We start from the raw sequence: 21,500 nt of genomic DNA on the forward strand, positions 1-21,500 counted from the left end.
TGGCAGAAGTTGGGTGTGGGGAACCTAGAGGAAGGCTTCTGTTGCCATTCTCTGAATGTGACTCTACCTTAGGAGCTGAAGAAAAGCTGCTTTCCTGAGTGCTTCAGGAAAAAAGCCACTGTCTTCAGGGTATGTCTGAAAACCTGCTTTTTCCAGAATTGGATCAATGAGCACTGGGTGGCAATGGTGTTTGGAGGAGGGAGTAGAAAACTGACTAGCATTGCTGAAAGATGATACTTTGACACAGTTTTATCATATTTAATTGGTTATATGGCCTTGGGGATTTTTAAAACTGGAATTTGGTCTACAGATAAACTATATAGAATGAATAAATATGCCTGTGCATGCACACAAAGAAGCACACAGGAAGACAGATGGTTGTCCTTACTGTTTTCTGTTGAAGTTCATCAGCTAGTAGTTCATTAGATCTCAACTTGTCCTCCACTTCTTGTGATTTCTGATCATAATTAACAGCGAGTTCCTCCAGTGCTTGAAGAACTTCTTTCACTTCCTCTTTCGCGGCCTCATTTTCAATCTGCAGTCGAGTCAGTTCCTCCTGGATTTTCTCATAATCTCGCCTGGTGGAGGCCAAGAGCTGCAAAGATTTTCAGATTTTATAACATCCAAGTTTAAAGAAGTGTAGATGAAACTACTAACGAGTCAAAACAATATCAGGAGGCGACAAAGAAAACACTATGATATCAAAAGGAGGGACAGTATCTGAAGAGGCCTCCAGTGAAACACCCCAGTGAGAGTCCAAAGTGATAATGCAGAGGCCCATATAAGTGTTCTCCGAAATCAGCTTCTTTTGGCAGCCAGCAAATGGAATCTTTATATACGACCATAACAACTTGAATTAAAGACTCAGGAATAAGGGTAAATTGTATGCTGCTATTCGGGCAGCAGGTAGGAAACATGTGGGAGTGGGGGAGCCAAAAGATGGCTAAGAGTGTGGGTAGTGATGTCACTTCTGGGGGTGTGGCAGGGGGTGTGGCCAGCTGACCACCTCCCAGGCTCCTCAAAGTCTGAAAAATTATTTCAGGGGCTCCTCCATGGTCAAAAGGTGGGAAAAGACTGGTCTAATGCAATGATGAGGAAAACCATCAAGGTGACCAGTATTTTTGACTGCTGGCTGATCAACATGAATGCAATAAAAAATCCAATTATCTTTTATACATTGGCATTCATCAGAAACCTCTCACTCGCTATTAATGTTATCTAAACTATAAGAGTTGTCTGAAATGTAAGGCCATGTTCATTAGATTACAAGGCTGACATTTCCAGATATGGCCATTCTATTAAAATCCATATTTCCTTCAAGCAACAAAAAATACACAAAGTCTAAATTATCAGTGTTTGGAAAAGGGAGTAATCAACTGAAATTAACACAGCAGACTAAAATACAAGCAACATCTATGAATCTATTATGTTGATCTTACAAATAATAGGAAGAATTGTAGGCCACGTCCTTAATATTAAAACATGGGGAAGGATTCAGATTCAACATATAGTCTACATATTCCTAGCAAGTTTTTTTGTGACAAAATGAATCAGTGTAAAGAATATTAGAATAGAGTGTTCCCTCTCTGAACAGTTGTTAGCAATAAATCTGCAGGCTTAATCAGCCAGAAATAAGTGTTCTGGCTAATTAAGGAAAACCCTAATTAAGGCAGACACCCCACTGTCCAAATACCAGTGAGCTAATCACAAACAGTTCCAGAGAATGGGTGAGTTGTTTTCTGCATTAGAGAAGATGGGAAACTGGAATAAGCCTTTGAGAGAGTTTTGAGTACATGCTTTGCATGCAGAAGGTCCCTGATTCCATACCCAGCATCTCTGGTTAAAGAATACAGGTTGGGAGACCTGAGCTACTATCAGCAAAAGAAATAATACAGTGACTTAGAGAGCTACTGCCAGCAAAAAAATAATAATACAGTCATGGGGGAAGATGCACCAAATGGCACAGGGCAGCTTCACATGTCCCTCAAGGGACCAGATCTGGCTGAAGGGCCTCCATTCCTGACCTTTTCTTGAAAGAAAGTAGGTTTGTATTAGTATAGATAACATTAAATAGAGTGTATTTGGGTTCCTCTAGAGCAGGGGTAGTCAAACTGCGGCCCTCCAGATGTCCACGGACTACAATTCCCACAAGCCCCTGCCAGCATTCACCAGCATTCGCTGGCAGGGGGCTCCTGGGAATTGTAGTCCATGGACATCTGGAGGGCCGCAGTTTGACTACCCCTGCTCTAGACTTAGGCTTCCAAGTCATGGGGGAAGGTGTACTAAGGCAAGGCTGAAGTCTTTAGGGAGAGCAGTTTGTTTTAACAACTAAACTGGGGTAAATAGAAAGCAATATCATTAAGATTTAATATTTAATATTTAAGATTTAATATGAGAGGGGGGTGAGGGAAGGAATTCCTGCTTCATAAAGCATAACAATACTTCTTTGGGTTACTTTTACTTTTACCTCATCTTGATCCAACATTTGTTGCTTTAGTTTCTCAGCCAACTGACTCTGTTGGTTAATTTCATCATCCTACAACAGATAAAAAAAATCGTTTACAGCGATACAGTAACAAATCTGTTCTAATTTAAACACTTCAGAATATTAAGAACATGCTGAGCATGAAGTCTTCTATTATAGATTTAAAAATTTCACAAATACACAACACAAAACCAGTCATATTTTTGGAAGCTAAAAATGCACTTCAAAGCACAAAATTATAACTGGATTCAATCTGCTTTCAATAAACAAACTGGATTAACGTAGCAGTAAACAGTGCTTGGAATGGAAACTACTCCTAGTAAGAGCTTCAATCTACTTTCTTTCAAGCTCTCCTTAACCTAACATTTCTTTTAGATATCAATATGGTGGATTACAGCTGTATTATACAATTTTCTGCAAGTGCAACTCAAGGATTCTGTAAAATGTGTCACTTGATTTTTTGCAAGAATCCCAAATGGTGTTATTGCCCTTACATCTGTGTTAAAAAAAACTGTGCCTTTCATTTCATTTTATGCATTTAAAATATACCTATCCCACCTCCAAGGCAACTCTCTTCTGGACATCTTTGCCTCCTAGGTAGAAGAATTTAGGAATACAGACTATATATACTGAAGTTCTTTAAAAAATATATCATTTCAAGGCCTGACACATTGCTCACGGATGATTAAGAGCTATGGCAAGATGGAGAACTAAAAAGGAAAATGATCAATTGCCTCTGTCTATTCACAAAAAATGAGGGAAGCAGCCATCACAGAACTCTCAACAGCCCCATGCCTTCAAGAAGCAAAGGCTCCCGTGTTTGTGAAATGCACCTTTTCACTTTACAGGTACAGCTTCACCAAGGTGTCAGGCCTGTGTCTTATTCTGCAGGTCCCACATGAAGCAAATGTTCCTGCATGTAGACAACTAACGTGTCAGGGATAAAAACGAATGAAAATTCATTTTGTGTATGCATAGAGTACATCTGACATGGTATAGACCAGAACCCAAAGAAGTTGGAATTCTTTAAATGCAACTTTGAGTTGTGTAATTAGCCTTCCTTTCTGATGGCAAGGCTAATCTGAAGCCATCCTTTTCAGGATATATCAGAAATGAAGAAAAAAAATAAAAAAAAATAAAAACAAAAGCCTACATTAAGCTACTACTTGCTTTTTTATTCTTGAAGTATGCAATCATTTGATTTTCCATAAAAATATGCAAATGCCTTAATAATTCAGGACTGGCGATAAACAGAGAGCTAGTAAATGGCTTTTAATCTTGAACAAGAAGTGTTGCACGTTTGAGACATGTGATGACTTTGCTGATAATAAAAACACTGTTTGCAAAAGCAATGTCTCCTGTGAAAAATAAATGTTAATTTCCAACCTTATCATCCAGTTGTCTATAGAGACTAGTAATCTCTTCCTCATATTTTCGTTTCTCTTCAACTGAAATGCTGGCAACAACTGGCACGATATTATCAATGATGGGAGTGTTGTCACATGGCTCCAAGTTCTTTTGATCCTTAGCACTAATCTGTTCATCCTCAGGAACAGCTTCTCCTGTGGACACAATATTCCTCAATATAATCAGTCATCAAGAAGCAATTTCTAAAAGCAGGACTAAATTTTCACTGGTGCTTTAAAGCATTTGTCCTATGAGCTCCTATTATGCACATAGTGGAAGGTCCACATTCGGGGTGGAATGGTGGTGGCTAAAATCACCAATTATGCATGCCGCAGGCGGCAACCAGGCGCAGAGTCAACATATGCCGCCAAAAAAGCTGCGTTAGCAAAATGCGGAAGAAAATGGAGCTTCCCGGGTGACCAGGGTGCAACCAGAAGTGGCTCCAGATTGGCCGTGTGCATAATCAGCTGCTCTGGGTTTTGCCACCATTGTGTTCCATCCCGTGAGTTTGCGGTTTGCTTCGCTTCTTCCTCCTCCGTGTTCTCCATACCGCCGTTTCAGCGCCCGTGCATAATAGACCTAGAAGATTTCTGTACAAGTGGATGTATACTTAAAAGAACTAAAAGAACCATTTTGGCAGCTTGCACAATATTAAATTTATTCTAACCCAAGTTGCATTTCCACTTCTGCAAGACATTGTGGAAGTAATTACTGGCTACTGGTCTGTATTGCAACATCCCAGGCTATATGGTCTGAGCAAGTGGAACTGTTCTAAATGCCCGCATTTCAATTCACACAACACTGGATCCAACAAGATTGATTGACTGATTCTGGGCTGGCTCATGGTGGTTTATAGATAACTAGTAATCAAGCCCGCTGCAACTAATGCAGCGGGCGCTAGGGCAGGCAGCCCCCGGCCTGACGCAGCAAGAGGCGCTTCGCGCCTCTCACCACATCAAGGTGGCTGCCGGGGGCTCCCTGCCCGGCCACCTGATGCGTCGAAGGTGCTTTGCGCCTCCCGACGCGTCAGGGTGCCGGTAAGGAAGCAACTGCGAGCCGCGGTCCGCTTCCTTGTTGGAAGGGCGCAGTTGCTTCCTTGTTGGAAGGGCGGGAATCGGCCAGGCTTCGCGCCTGCCGATTGGCCCAGGCGATGGTCTGTCCGGAGGAAGGGGCCAATCAGGCCCCTTCCTCATCACGGACAAAGCCCGCCCTAACCCCTCCCCCAAAGCGCTTAGCACTTTATTTAGTCTGTGGCGCCCGCGCTACGGGCGTGTTAAGGATAAAAGCCATAAAATACATTAGAACAAACAACATCAATAATGATGGCATCAACCATTGAACCCCAAGAGAACCATGCCTACTCTGGCACCACACACACATTCCACCAGGTTAGTCAGATGTTAATTTTCCAAAGACAGGGCAAAATATAAAACTCAAAATAATAAATAAATAAGCAAGATGCAAGATTTAACAAGATGCAAGATTACAGGTATTCTACAGAATGGCCTGCCAGAGCAACTCCACAATGCACCTTCTCTGGAGGGTTTCTTTCTTTCTTTCTCCTTCCTTCCTTTTCCTATTCTTTCCCTTTTTTTGGGTAAGGCCTAACGTTATCCTTTTCAGAACAGGCTCTGATAGTGGATGCCGAAGGAAAGGCAATATAGGTTATTAATGGAATGTCCGCTATTCCCATTCTGGACAGTGATCTATGTTAATATGACTTTTAGCATTGCTGTTATGGCTAATATTGTTATTCTGTATTATGTATGGCATTTCAAGCATACTGAGACACAACATATAATATAACTGTAATTTTAAGCTCAATATAAAATGTTAACAGCAAATAGAAATATGAATAGCTGAGACAAGGTAATTATTAATAGCATAAAAAATCAATCCAAATTTCACAGCAGTCATAAAAGATTATTTCTCATAATAGTTATGATTATCTGAAGGGTAGCTTCCTTGGTTGGGGTGCAGGGGGAAAGGCACTGTGAATCCCCCAACAGCTAAAGTGGAAGGGTTTTTATCACTGCCACTAACTCCAGGATAAAAAAACACAGCTCCAACTCTTCTTGTTCATTCAGTACCCTGGACAGCAGTCTTATTTGTTCTGGCTCAGAGAGACGAAAACAAATAGAACCCAAGCAGAAAGTTTATCCCTTTTCTCTTGCTTCCTTGAGGTAACTGTGCCAAACAGTTTCTGTGGCATATAAAAAGATTTTCAGTAAAAAAAAAGTCAGCAACATCTTACTCCAAGTAAAAGCAAATATGTGTATTTGGAGACAAAAAAGTAGAGTATTAGAATACATACAGATCTAATTAGGAAGTTTCAAAGCGTACACAAATTCCGTTGGCAGAAAAAGTAATAAAACTATTAACAACTAGCAAGAGATATTCCCTATCAATCTAAAAATATACTAGTGGAGCCCACTGGGACCAATCTTCCTCCGTGCTCTGTCAGAACAGCCTGGGAGTAACCCAAATTGAAATGAACAAAACAGACAAGACAAATCCAAACATCAGGGTTTTCTTTTTATAGGTTATTTGAAATAATAACCATCCCATCGGCTTAATTCCCTGTGGGAAACTATGACTATACTCCTTCACCTGATCAAGTGGGGGATTCATGGTCATCAAGAAAGTGTGGGAGAAGGGAGTTTCATTAGTGGACTGTGACCTTCTCACTTTCCCCCCTCCCAGTGTACCCCAAATGTTCCCTGAAATACTGATCATGGTGGGGGGGGGCAGGGGGATCCTAGGCACAATGCAAGAAGGCAGTCAGAGGTCCACAGCAGGAAATCAGCCAAAATCATTCGTTCTTCCATCCACAGAAATCCTCCATGGTAGTCATGCTGTAAGAACTACCAAGAACTTTGTAAGAACTTTGGGGTGTGTCTATCCATCGTCCCACAAAGTGATATCCATCTCCCAATGAGCGTTCCTGTCAGCACACTGTACTTTATTTTACCATTTTTACCACTGTATTAAAGGACAAGTGTAGCCAGTGGGAGGTAGTAATTAAGAGTGGTGGCCTCTAATCTGGAGAACCGGGTTTGATTCCCCACTCCTCCATATACAGACAGCCAGGTGTCCTTGGGCTAGTCTCAGTTTTATTATCTTTAACCGCTCCTGCGGTTAAATAAAAGGGTAAGGCCACCTGGGGAGGAGTTAGTCTACTACTCTTTCAGCCTCACCCACCTCACAGGGTGTCTGTTGTGGGGAGAGGAAAGGGAAGGCGACTGTAAGCCGCCTTCGGGTAGGCCCTGCTTCCCTCTCTCCCACAAAAAGAAGCTTGCCGGGCCGCAAGCTAATCGGCCGCTTTTTGCGACCGGGGGTGTTTCTTACTGGGGGGGGGGGAGGGAGCCGCAGCCTGGTGCCAGGGCCTTCGCAGCCCGGTGGTTGGGGACCACTGCTCTAAGGTTCTCCTGGGCTAAATTCTAGTTGTTCTACTGAAGACTGACACAGCTACCAGCTGAAACCATCTAGAGGGTGATAATTATTTCATACTCTGCTATGATTCAGTGTTATTTTCTGAAACAATATGGTCCTTTCAAGGTGGAAAGAACTTTTGGGGGAAGGCTGTATTCAGCAAACTGAATTCAGCCCACGTGATTAGCCAACTGCAAAATGCCAGTCCTGCATATAATACCTGTCAAGAAGTAAACTGTCACCATAGAAATTACACAGTTTTAATATGTTTCCTCTTAATAAAACAGTAAGGGGTGTTGGAATGGGCTCAGTCTGGGATGGGGGAGGGCAACAATTGGTCCCTCCCCTCTACTACCAGTTTACTATCACTTTACTAATGGTTTACTATCACTTTACTACTGCTTTACTAATAAAATAAGGATATATATTTTAAAACTACTCCTAACAAGGGGGTTGGAAATACAGACAAAACATCTCAGTTAGTAAACTGTCACCATGGAAATTACACAGTATTAATAGTTAAATATTCCCAGCATCGCAATGACCTGAATCTTCGGAGGTAGCAATGGAAAGCATGTTTCTATACAGCTTGCTATAAGAGGTCCAAAAGCTACAGGCAGCTCAGGAAGGAGAACAAGGCAATTACAAAAGGCAGCGCTGCATTTTTAGATGTACAAATAAATAGCTACTATAGTAAGTATGCCCACTGTATGATATTGGTTCCAAATCTATCCTCTACTGGATGCCCTATGTTAGCTTCATTCATACAGCTTGCTCCATTAGTGCACAACTGAAAGTGGTGGGCTTTAACTTTACTGTTAAAGCACACAGCTTCATATTACAATGACTACTACTACTACCACTACTACTTCATTACTACTTCACTATTACTTTACTACTACTTTACCACTATTTCACTAATACTTTACTATAGCTCTACTACTGCTTTACTACTATTTGACTATCACTTCACTACTGCTTTACTATGACTTTGCTACTACTTTACTATTGATTTACTATTGATTTACTACTGTTTTACTATTGCTTATCTATTGCTTTACTAAATAAATAATGACTAGATAAATACTATTTATATATTTAATATAATATTTAGTAGTAGTAGTAGTAGTAGTAGTAGTATCAAGACACAAATCTGGTTCACTGACAACTCTGGAAAGAGATGTAGGCTTTCTGGGGAAATCGGAATTGGAAAATATACATATTTAATTTAATTCATGTTAGCACAAGAAGGGAAATGCACCATGTATAAGTCTGGATCATGGATAAGCACTGGGGTTTGGTCATATTTCTTGAATGTCTCATTTTGTACTGCCTCACTATCCATAATCTGCCCTGACTTCCTATGAGAAAAGTAGACAGATAAGCTTTACAAGTAGACATAAATGTATGCCTGTAATGAATACAAATAACTTGTAGATTCTGAATTGTCTGAACAGAAAAGGTATAAATGATAACTTTTAAGTGACCTACAATAATTAGTTTTGAAATTTATTTTCAGTGGGTTGTGAATGGAACAAGATCGTGGCAACCAGTTTCAACAGCAAATCATGCACCCTATGGAAAAGTTACTGCTTAAGATTAGGGGGACCTCCCAACATGTAGTACAAGTGGGCTGCTACAAAAAGCTGATATTGTTCCAAATCTATCACCTACTGCCTGCCTTATGCAAGCTTTAGCTTCATTCATACACCTTGTTCCATTAGTGCAAAATTGAAAGAGGTGGGCAGAGGCCACTTTCCTGTTAAAGCCATACAGCTTCATTTTATGGTGATGATTACTATTACCATTACTACTTCATCACTACTTTACTATTATTTCACTACTACATTACTACCACTGTACTATTATTTCACTACTGCTTTGCTATTACTTTACTAATACTCTACTATTGCTTTACTATCTCCTTACTACTGCTTTACTATTGCTCTGCTATTTCTTCACTGATACTGTACTGTCACTCTACTACTGTTTTACTATCACTTTACTACTACTTTACTAAAATATTCTGATTTAAATAATGTTAGCACAAGAAGGGACATACACCATGTATAAGTCTGGATAATGGACAAGCACTGGGGTTTGGCCATATTTCTTGAATGTCTCATTTTGTGAGTGACTCACTATTCATAATCTTCCCTGACTTCCTATGAGAAAAGTAGACTACAGGTAACATAAAATAAAAATCTCACATTTAATTCACCTAACATGACTGATTTGCTGCCTAGACACCCTGAAATTATAGATGAAAAGTCTGTACTTATATATGTTGGGTAGGAAATTTTCCATGGAACAAATATAACATCACTGGTTCTATATACACAGCTGGGTAAGGACATCTTCAGAGATGCTCATCAGGCATGGTGATCATTGCCTGATGTACACCATGTAATGTTAAAATAGGTCACAAGAGTAACACAGGCCTGTGTAGTACATATCCATGGTTAGCAGACAGACTCTCCTTTCACTGAGGGGCAGTTTACAGATAGACACTCAGAAATACCCTTCCTTAATATAATGGTGAAATATTGTTTGCTAAGCGCCAGAATGAATGAAGCGACTGGGCCAAAGCCGAAAGGACGCTCAGTTGTGGAAGTAACTGGTGGCGAAAAGACAGTCCGATGCTGTAAAGATTTTTATTCCATAGGAACCTGGAATGTCAGATCCATGAATCAAGGTAAGCTGGACGTGGTCAAACAAGAAATGACAAGACTGAACATCGACATTTTAGGAATCAGTGAACTAAAATGGACAGGAATGGGTGAATTTAATTCAGATGACCATCAGGTATACTACTGTGGACAAGAATCTCGCAGAAGAAATGGAGTAGCCTTCATAATCAATAAGAGAGTAGGAAAAGCAGTCTTGGGATACAATCCCCAAAATGACAGAATGATCTCAGTTCGAATCCAAGGCAAACCATTCAACATCACAGTGATCCAGGTCTATGCCCCAACCACTGCTGCTGAAGAGGATGAAGTTGATCAGTTCTATGAAGCCCTACAACACCTTCTAGAAGCAACGCCAAAAAATGATGTGCTTATCATCATGGGGGATTGGAATGCTAAAGTAGGAAGCCAAAAGATAACCGGGATAACAGGCAGGTTTGGCCTTGGAGTACAAAATGAAGCAGGGCACAGGCTGGTAGAATTTTGTCAAGAGAATACAATGGTCATAGCAAACACTCTTTTCCAACAACCCAAGAGACGACTCTACACATGGACATCACCAGACGGTCAACACAGAAATCAGATTGACTATGTGCTCTGCAGCCAAAGATGGAAAAGTTCTATCCAGTCAATAAAAACAAGACCAGGAGCTGATTGTGGTTCAGATCATGAGCTTCTTGTTGCAAAATTTAGGCTTAAATTGAAGAAAGTAGGGAAAAGCACTAGGCCACTCAGGTATGAACTAAATCATATCCCCGACGAATACACAGTAGAGGTGACAAATAGATTTAAGGAATTAGATCTGATAGACAGAGTGCCTGAAGAACTATGGACTGAGGTTCGCAACATTGTACAAGAGGTAGCAACTAAAACCATCCCAAAGAAAAAGAAATGCAAGAAATCAAAATGGCTGTCTGAGGAAGCTTTACAAATAGCTAAGGAGAGAAGGGAAGTGAAAGGCTAGGGAGAAAGAGAAAGATACACCCAATTGAATGCAGAATTCCAGAGAAAAGCTAGAAGAGATAAGAATGCCTTCTTAAATGAACAGTGCAAACAAATAGAAGAAAATAATAGAATGGGGAGGACCAGAGATCTTTTCAAGAAAATTGGAGATATGAAGAGAACGTTTCATGCAAAGTTGGGTATGATAAGGGACCAAAATGGTAGGGACCTCACAGAAGCAGAAGAGATTAAACAAAGGTGGAAAAATTATACAGAACAACTATACAAGAGCGAGCTTAACATCCCTGATGACTACAGTGGGGTAGTTACTGACCTGGAGCCAGACATCCTGGAATGTGAAGTCAAATGGGCCTTAGGAAGTCTGAGCAACAATAAAGCTAGTGGTGGTGACAGTATTCCAGTTGAACTATTCAAAATCTTAAAAGACGATGCAGTAAAAGTGCTACACTCAATATGCCAGCAAATTTGGAAAACTCAACAATGGCCACAGGATTGGAAAAGGTCAGTTTACATTCCAATCCCAAAGAAGGGCAATGCCAAAGAATGTTCAAACTACCGCACCATTGCACTAATTTCTCATACTAGCAAAGTTATGCTCAAAATCCTACAAGCTAGGCACCAGCAATATGTGGACCGAGAACTTCCAGAAGTACAGGCAGGATTTCGAAGAGGCAGAGGAACTAGAGATCAAATTGCCAACATACGCTGGATCATGGAGAAAGCTAGGGAGTACCAGAAGAACGTCTACTTCTGCTTCATTGACTATGCTAAAGCCTTTGATTGTGTGGAGCACAACAAATTGTGGCAAGTTCTTAAAGAGATGGGAATACCAGAGCATCTTATTTGTCTCTTGAGAAATTTATATGCAGGTTAAGAAGCAACAGTGAGAACTGAACATGGAATCACTAACTGGTTCAAAATTGAGAAAGGAGTTCGGCAAGGCTGTATATTGTCGCCTTGCCTATTTAACTTGTATGCAGAGCACATCATGAGAAATGCGGGATTAGAGGAGTCACAAATTGGGATCAAGATTGCAGGGAGAAATATCAACAACCTCAGATATGCAGATGATACCACTCTAATGGCAGAAAGTGAAGAGGAACTAAAGAGCCTGTTGATGCGGGTGAAGGAGGAGAGTGCAAAAGTTGGCTTGAAACTCAACATCAAGAAAACGAAGATCATGGCATCCGGCCCTCTCAATTCATGGCAAATAGATGGGGAAGAAATGGAGATAGTGACAGATTTTATTTTCCTGGGTTCCAAGATCACTGCAGATGGGGACTGCAGCAAAGAAATTAAAAGGCGCTTGCTCCTGGGGAGGAAAGCTATGGCAAATCTAGACAGCATCCTAAAAAGCAGAGACATCACCCTGCCAACAAAAGTGCGTTTAGTCAAGGCTATGGTATTCCCAGTTGCAATGTATGGCTGCGAAAGTTGGACCATAAGGAAGGCCGAGCGTCAAAGAATTGAGGCTTTTGAACTCTGGTGCTGGAGAAGACTCTTGCGAGTCCCTTGGACTGCAAGGCGAACAAACCAGTCAGTCCTAGAGGAGATCAAGCCTGACTGCTCTTTAGAAGGCCAGATCCTGAAGATGAAACTCAAATACTTTGGCCACCTCATGAGAAGGAAGGACTCCCTGGAGAAGAGCCTAATGCTGGGAGCGATCGAGGGCAAAAGAAGAAGGGGACGACAGAGAATGAGGTGGCTGGATGGAGTCACTGAAGCAGTAGGTACAAACTTAATTGGACTCCGGGGAATGGTAGAGGACAGGAAGGCCTGGAGGATCATTGTCCATGGGGTCGCGATGGGTCGGACACGACTTCGCACATAACAACAACAACAATTGTTTGCTATAAAGTGCCTGGGCAAAATGACACAAAAATAGCTGTCATCCAGTTCATACATGAAAAAACACTGTTACAAGCAGGACACTAACATGGAAGCTAGACTAAGACAAGCCTGGACATATAGTTTAGCTTTGGAGAATGATAGGTTGACCTGCCAATGACCTCCTCCACACCCCAGAGAGAGGTGCATAATTTAGGACAATAGGTTCCCCAGGAACTAGCAACTAACCCTGTCAATGTCCCAAATGCATTTCTATTGCATCTATCTTAAAAGATTGTAACTGTTTAAGACTGCACTGCTAGTCAACAGCTCTTGCCCAGTTTTACCAAGCAACTAGTTAGAACAACAAAAAGGTAACAAAAAGTGGAAGAGTATGAAGACACTTTGCCTTCTGCTTTGACTTCAAAGAAGCTTCAGCCCAGTATCTCTCAGTAATGAAGTATAGCATTTAACTCTTCTGTGTTAAAGACTTAAAGCTCAATTGTCTCCTGTCTAGTAGAGAAACCCAATGGCAATTGCTGTACTGCAAGAGTAACATGGTCCTGGACAGTCTAACATCCTTAATTATTGGGTTGTCACTTAACAGAAAGCAAAAATGAGAAGCATTCAATCACTTCTTTCTACCTATTCCAGCTCTCCACTGTTTCAACTATGCAAGAATTTTCTTACATGAACACACAGTCCACTTCTCCACATGAAGCCATAATCCTGCAAACTGCTTTCTGCTAAACTGAATGACATAACTGATCAATTTTCAAGATGGCCACTGCAGAATTTTCTTCCAAAATTTCTGATAATGTCTCTCTGTACAGTTGCTGACAACAACTCCAGAGGCTGCAAGATAAATTAAGTGGTTTCAATTAAACTGGTTGGAATGTAAACAGGTGAAAGAAAGGTCTCCAAACAAGCTTGAGTAGCACTATCTCTCTTATGAAGAGATCTTAAGTCCAAAATAATCCATAATAAAGACTAACATAAAATACCACAAGATTTTTCTATGTTTAATGTGCCAACATATGAATGATAGAATATTCCTCCTGAAGAATGTGACTTCTCCTATTTCCCCTTAATGTCCTGAAGTGAAGTATGGGAGCAAATATGTATTGAAGATATCAAAATTAGCACTTTCAATAAAGTAGTGATGTAAACATTTCTATGTATCCATGGGATATAAACGATATTTTATGAATCTTTATGGGAGCTTGCCCTTTGAACAAAAATATTATCCAAAGTGGTTCATAATCAAATGAAAATCATAATACAAGAGCTAAAGGCAGCACAATAAAAGGAAATACAAAACGTTAAAAAAAGAAAAGCAACAACAGCTACATATCTTTCCTTACTGGACCTTCTCAAGGCTTCTGCTGGCCTCTATATTTGCTAGCTAACTCTCAGTATAAAGTAAAACAACTGTATTAGTTCTGAATCATGGTAAATTATGTAGTATAATCAACAGGAGAAACAAAATGAACGAAGTGTATACATGCTTATCCCTCTATGTATGCCTTTCCCCTTTCAGAATTGGATTAACAGGACCAGGTTTTTAAAACCCTCTACTACAGGGAGGAGCACAATTTCAATTATCACATACAATAGCAAATCATGTTGTAATATTTCAAATAAAAAGAGGCAAACCATGCCTTAACAGCTACATTTGCCTTCTGCAGTATCAAGAAAGTCTTCATTTCTGTCTCCAAGTTACAGAATTCTCAAGAGACAAAGAAACAACAATGGCTACAGTTTGCCAATTAAGGCATTATGCTAAATCATTATTTCACACTTGTATCTCACGGGCCTCAAAAGTCAAGGTACCCCAGTTTAATCTCTCTGGATGTCCTGGGCTCTTCTCACTGTCCTCTGTATTCAAAACCATTTATTTCCTCTTACAGAGTATTCTTCTGTATCTGAGGCAGATACAATCCTCCCTGGTCTAGCCCATCCCATGCCAGCCACCACACTTTTGTTCCTTCCAGAAGAGGCCAAAATGTCCAATGGGTAAGTCCAGGCATACCATCTGAGCTGCCCACAGTTGTGCCATGTCCTGTCCCTGGTCTATGACCTCTCTTGACCTACTGGGCTTTACAGCATACATTATTTGGGAAACCTCTTTTTAAAACATAAGACAACTGCTGCCTAGTAAGTAACAGCTGATGATTATTTCTCACCATTTCTCCACCTGTTCAGTTCCATCTCCAGATGCTGGATAACATTTTTAAGTGTCTTGTTTTTTTCCTTTTCCTTCTCATATTTTTTCTTCCACTCTTCTGCAGTCAACTCAAGATTTACAGACACAGTGTTCTTAATAGTTTTGGCTCTATGCAAGGAAAAAAAAGAGAATCAGAAAAGCAATAACTGGATGTCCTTTAATCTTAGTCATAGATCTCAGCATAATAAGCAAGGATTCATATCCCCCCTGAATTAATGTCTCGACACTTCCCCAATTAATCTTGCAATAAAGTTATGAATCATGCCTGCTTCTGATATTTCTTTCCCTAAACATACAGCTGGGCTAATGCATAAGGAAGAGGAACTATTTGAAGTCAGACCATGGAAATTAGGCAGGGACAGAAAAGATGAAAAAGAAGCTTGCAGTTCAGACATCCTGACCAAGCAAACCTCAGGTTGTTTGAAGCAGGAAAGAACAAGATTTCTTTCCTTTGCACACCGAGACGCAAGTGGCTAATTTCTGTGACATACTTAACTAGTGTTTTAAAAAACTGACGTTTGTTTTTGTCTATAAAATGGGATTAATGGCTACTGTTAATCAACACACAATTCAGGCATTTAAACAAACTGTGGTTTGTTACAAACTGGAAAGTCTTCCATCTCAGTCAGGCACATGAGGCAGAGGACTTCCTGCCTTGTCCTTAAATCAAGCAAACAGTAACCTTTTTAGTTGGTTGAATGCAGCCTAAAACCTGCTGGAAACTACACTACCACCCCTATTGTAATAAGAAAACTAGGAAATTTGCAGGAAAATAAAATAAAAATTAGCCAAGGCAACCCCCACACATCCTTTTCAACAATTCCAGATAGCACATAGAACATTTAAAACATGGATACTAGGCCCTGACACAGTTTCTTGGCGAGCTCAAAATTCTGAAGAGGCAGACTCATATTTCAAATTTCAGGGTTATGTATGACCATATTTTCTAACTACTGCTACCACAAAAAACACAACAAAAAACCCCCTAGACATCATGAAGACATTTCTAGGTGCCATGGCAACCTTCACCTGAGATTTCTTAATCCCTGATCCATACTGTAACACATAGAGAAAAATGTTCAAAGAGCAATCAGCCTCTACTTAAATACCAATTGAAACCACGACAGGTGTCGTCCATTCAGTGCTGATATCTGATAACATAAATGCAATACACTATTAACCGGGTTGCAAACTTAAATGGACTCTGGGGAATGGTAGAGGACAGGAAGGCCTGGAGGATCATTGTCCATGGGGTCGCGATGGGTCGGACACGACTTCGCACCTAACAACAACAACACATTAACTGGGTTTTGACACACAGAACTCTGAATTTTTGTCACTTTGTTTCATATTAGAGAAACATTATCATCTAAAATTTGTGAGAAACTGAATTTGCTCTCTCTTCTTGAATCTCCTATTCTTTCTTCATACAAGCATCAATTCTGGTGCCGATTTCTACCCTGATCATTTCCCCTTTTTCCAAAAACAACCGGACCACAACATCAGCAAGCTTCATATGCAATAGCTGATTGCTTCCAGTTTTATGGCTGGCACAAAGAGAAAAGCTCTCCTCCCTGAGCTCATTATTTATGCAGCATATCTATCAAGGTCCTCGTTAACGGAGCCAAGCCACACTGTGCTGACTCAGACGATTTCCACCTCACTGTTCTAAACCGGATGTTATTCGTTGTTGACCTGATTTAGGGTAAAGTGATACAGAGAAAAGGGTTTCTTACAGCAAATTTCCTTCTGTTAATGAACTATCTCTGATCATTTCAAACAGTGCTGCTTTCCTCCCCACCCCACCCCTTTTGGCCATGCAATCTTCCTCAGAGGGTTTTTTTACCTTTCTAAGTTGAGTGCCATAGCTCTAAATCAGAATAGCATTTCATGCTAAATCGCTAAATCAATACAGTGCTCAACTTAGAACGTTCCAAACCCGTAAGCTTTGAGTAAGATCGTGTGGCAGAAAGCAGAGAGGAGGTGGGGGTTTGGGAAGCACTATGGACATTTTAAACAGCACACCACAGTGGTTCAGAAGCACAGCGGTTACAAAACAGAAGTCATTTTCCTCAATAGCGGCTCAGCCACACTTTGCCAACCTGACGCAGGGTCTGTATGAACAGGTAAATAAAATCCCCTAGCAGCTGGTTACTACAACAGGTCTGTCTGAAATGACAGGGGGAAAGCCATTAGCAACAAGCTATTAAAATGGAATACAAAGACAGTCTGAAAATGACCTCAGTCTGCACCAAGAAAGGATCACTTTCCAAATACAAACTCTGGTTTTGTTTTTTTTTTTTTTATGATTTACGCAAAAGGCAGGGATACAGAAGACAGACAGGAAAAGGTAAATATAGTGGGGACCTTGCAGCCTGCATTGTGTATATCTAAACAAGAATTATGTAAAGATTTGACCTAAGACAGACTCTTTCTTCTGACCCCACCAAAGCTATCAATGCAAGTACCACTAGCCTCCATTATATCATTACCGAGGTTTAATGCTTGCTCTAAGATGGAAAGTGAAACCTTCCAGTTCATAGAGTTAAGTATGTTTAGTTACAATCACATTTCTGATTTGCACATTTATTGTGCGGTTTGTTATTCATACTCTCTATACAAACATAGTCACAGAAAGATCAATAGAGCCACAGCAGGCTGTGAGCCAGATAAGTACCGGTGCATAAAATTGCACACAAAGCCAAGTTCTTTTGCTGCATCCACAATTTTATTCTTAAGAGCATTCTGCCAGGATCAATGCAATCTTGCCAGCTATCAGTAAATCCCAAGTCAGACTCCAGCTCGTCCCCTCCATTTAGCCTTAATTAACTAGCATTAAAGGTAAAGGTAAAGGTATCCCCTGTGCAAGCACCGAGTCATGTCTGACCCTTGGGGTGATGCCCTCTAGCGTTTTCATGGCAGACTCAACACGGGGTGGTTTGCCATTCCCTTCCCCAGACATTACCCCCCCCCCCAGCAAGCTGGGTACTCATTTTACCGACCTCGGAAGGATGGAAGGCTGAGTCAACCTTGAGCCGGCTGCTGGGATCGAACTCCCAGCCTCATGGGCAGAGCTTCAGACTGCATGACTGCTGCCTTACCACTCTGCGCCACAAGAGGCTCTAACTAGCATTACTTCTAGTCAAAACCCAAACCAGCCTAGACCGGATTAACCGTCTCCCTGCAACTAAACATTTTCATTGAAAGAATGAAACATTTAAATAGTAGTAAGTTATTAAGCAAATGATTAGCAGGCGCTTCCATCTAAAGATTTAGTTAATCTTGCCTCTAACAGATAAAAGCACAATCTATGCATGGTATGTATGTATGTATGTATGTATGTATGTATGTATTTATTTATTTTCTATACCGCCCTCCCCGGAGGGTTAATATTGTGCTGTTTTCCTTTACTGAAGCTTACACTTAGTCTTATTATTTTAAAAACCCACTTTTTTGTCATCAAACTCAGTAACCATTGCATTAACCAAGGCATGATTTTACTGCAAGAGATTCCTGGGCTCACCTTTGACCAAACATAAGAGTAGACTTGGTTTCTGCTTCATTGAAAATGGATGGAGAACAGCAGATGACAATGGTGGTCCTACAATTCCCCCCTAAAGAGTCCTGAAGAATCCGGGTCATTTTGCTGTCTCGATAAGGGACGTGAGTTTTCTGATCGAGAGACAGGGAACAAGTTTCAAATATCCTTGCACAAAATATATTTTAAAACAAATAATGACACCAGTAAGCCTTGCTGTAATTTACTTGACATGTGCAGCAGTATTTTCATATTGCTAAAGCAAACAGAGAATATATGGACCAAGGTTCTCTCTAATTCCCCCCCCCCCACTACTGAGCAGAGCACTTCACATCCTGAAGCAGACTATAACTTCTGTAATCTTAAAATGGGCAATGCAAGACCCTGGGCAACTCCAGATAGAGGCTTCCCGGGTGAATGAGTGGCTGCTCACACATACAACTTGTGTGTTGTTGTTCAGGTTAGTTAGTTATTGTTGTGTTTTGGGGGGGAGGGTTGCTGCTTGTTTGTTTTTGCTGCTTCAGTCCTATAAGGCAGTGGTCCCCAAGCCCCAGTCTGGGCACCGGTACCCATCCGTGGATCAGTTGGTACTGGGCTGCGGCTCCTCCTTGTTCTCCTCCCCAGCTGCTGCCTTGGGGGCTGCCCTGCCACTCTGCCGCCGGCTCACCTTTGGTGCTCTCCAGTGGCCGCCATGGCTGGGGCTCCCCCTCGGCATGGCAGCTGCTGCTGGCAGCGCCCCCCCCCCAGCAGACGGTGGGAAGTCAGGGGCACCATCGGGAAAGCAAGTAGAGCAGGGGCTTAGGCAGTGGCTACATCCCTCAGCAAAAGACAACCCCCCCTGGACCTCAGTAAAATTGTCAAGCGTTGACCAGTCCCCAGTGATAAAAAGGTTGGAAACCACTGCTATAAGGTGTATACAGCTGAGTTTAGTGACTACTTGGTTTTTTATTCTTTAGGAAGTTTACTGCACTTTGGGCTGCTAGGGCAATGGTTCTCAACCTTCCTAATGCTGTGACCCTTTAATATAGTCCCTCATGTTGTGGTAACCCTCAACCACAAAATTTTGCAAGTATTCTTTCACAGAAATTAAACTGAAACTGACCAATGGCATGAAGATCCATTGTTCATGATTGTATATAAATTGGGTTTTTTTTCCAGGGTTTCTCAGTTCAGTTCTGCCTCTTGTCCCACCATGCTGATCTTGCGCTTTTCCACTGCTCCAGACAGACACCTGCAGGAGGAGCGGCAGCAGGGATGGTGCACCCCCCCCTCCCAGCCAAGCTGCTCACCCTGCCGCAATCCCTGTGAAAGGGTCATTCAACTCCCAAAGGGGGATTTTAAGCCCTGTCCCTTAAGAACAATCCTACTCCACCCTTATACACTGGTGGTTAATGAAATTTGATTATATTGAAAGTCTGTTAGAAAGGTAACATAAGCATATTTTAATTAATATCAAATCAATAAGCAAGTATCTTCTTGACAGAAGACAAATAAAGGGAAAAAAAACCTTAAGGTGTAAATAAAAATGCAAAGTTGCAGCTATCCATTTTCTGGTGAAACATGACGATATTATGTGGTTTTAGAAAGGCAGATCCCAACATTATCAACAAGCAGCTCAGAAATCAAGCCCTACTTCATTATTCATTACATAACATAATTAATGTAGAACAATACTAATGAATATCACTAAATCAGTACCTTCAGCCAAATTTTGCACATTATTATCAGTGGCAGACTGACACCTATAAGGCAATATGGAATTATAGGTGTACAATAGAAACTATAATGACCTTGTACTCCAGATTTTTATGATATAAAATAGCATTTGGCTATTGAAAAGCAATTTGAAGGCAAACGAGTAACAATTATTTTGACGTTACTGTGAGAAGGATTTTCCTGTTTACTCTAAAGCTATTAACTTGCTAGTCAAAACCCAGTTTTCCCTACCTAGCTTTTGTAATAGCTTTCTCAGATCTCAGTGCATGTAAACTGCTACCTATGAGGAGGCTACTTGCATCACAGCCAGCTGGAGTCATGGAGCAAGCCATAGGGGGGGAGCAGCTCCTCATTCTGCACTGATTATCTCAGCCATGCTGACAGGGTTTGTGCACCGCTTACCATGAAAAGATGAAAAGGAATCATCCACCCATCCTGGCAGAGGAGGGACTTGAAGCTTAGTCTACCCAGTCCTCGCCCAACGTGCTAAGCACTGTATCATGCAGGCTCTCCACTTGCATTTCAGTTATGAAGAGGACAGTGAGTTGTGTAGGTGGGAATGGGAAGCAGGGAAACAAAAAGCCAACTGATTACTACTTGACAGCTTTTATTCAAAAGAGAAAGAGAGAGTGACTTACAGTGCCTTCTGCCAATGCCGAGATCACATTGCCCAAAGCAGATAAAGATTTGTTAATGTTTTTAGCTTCATCAAGAACAGATCCCTCCGCCCCAGTTTTGCTGACCTGCCGGAGAGCAAAAATTGGTCACCGTGAGCTCAAACTGTGCCAGATAGAATATAACATAACCAAAGTCAGCAGAAAAGTTTCGTCCAATTCAGCACAGACTCCAGCCCCAGACAGAGAAGCACACTGGTTGTAGGACTATTTATAACATTTTAGGTCACTCATACTAGTGCTGCTTGGTAGAGAAAAAATAGGGAAACCAGGGAAAGAAATAAAGTGCTTATTTATTTTATTTCACACACACCCAGCTCTTCTGTTAAACTAAAAGCAGTTTCCCATTATAGTGGTTCCCAACTAGGAACCATGGAGAGTGAGACCTGTGTTGTGTAGATTGATCTCCATTATCTGGACACCACTCTGTACAAGAGCATACGCCATTGTATTCAACAGGACAGGTTTTGTGCGGAAACTCTTGTACCAAGGCTTTCTAGGATTGCTGAAAATAGCAGATCCAAGACAAGATTTCTCTAGATTC

At 41.1% G+C, this 21,500-nt stretch overlaps 1 protein-coding gene across 3 annotated transcripts in view; it reads right to left on the reverse strand.

Annotated features, from left to right (window-relative positions):
• Positions 1–21,500, reverse strand: part of KIF5C (kinesin family member 5C) — a 132,785-nt gene that overhangs the window by 37,655 nt on the left and 73,630 nt on the right. For all 3 annotated transcript variants that reach the window (XR_013228093.1, XM_077320109.1, XM_077320110.1), the window contains exons 9-14: positions 20,921–21,025; positions 18,552–18,700; positions 14,988–15,136; positions 3,872–4,047; positions 2,468–2,536; positions 389–595 (exon numbers count right to left, since the gene is read on the reverse strand). Coding sequence is in view for 2 of the 3 variants with exons in the window: in XM_077320109.1 (XP_077176224.1) it covers positions 389–595; positions 2,468–2,536; positions 3,872–4,047; positions 14,988–15,136; positions 18,552–18,700; positions 20,921–21,025 (855 nt within the window). In the remaining variant the exon portion in view is untranslated. The remainder of the gene's footprint in view (positions 1–388; positions 596–2,467; positions 2,537–3,871; positions 4,048–14,987; positions 15,137–18,551; positions 18,701–20,920; positions 21,026–21,500) is intronic.

Source organism: Paroedura picta, chromosome 2 (genome assembly GCF_049243985.1).
Source record: "Paroedura picta isolate Pp20150507F chromosome 2, Ppicta_v3.0, whole genome shotgun sequence".
Taxonomy (NCBI): domain Eukaryota; kingdom Metazoa; phylum Chordata; class Lepidosauria; order Squamata; family Gekkonidae; genus Paroedura; species Paroedura picta.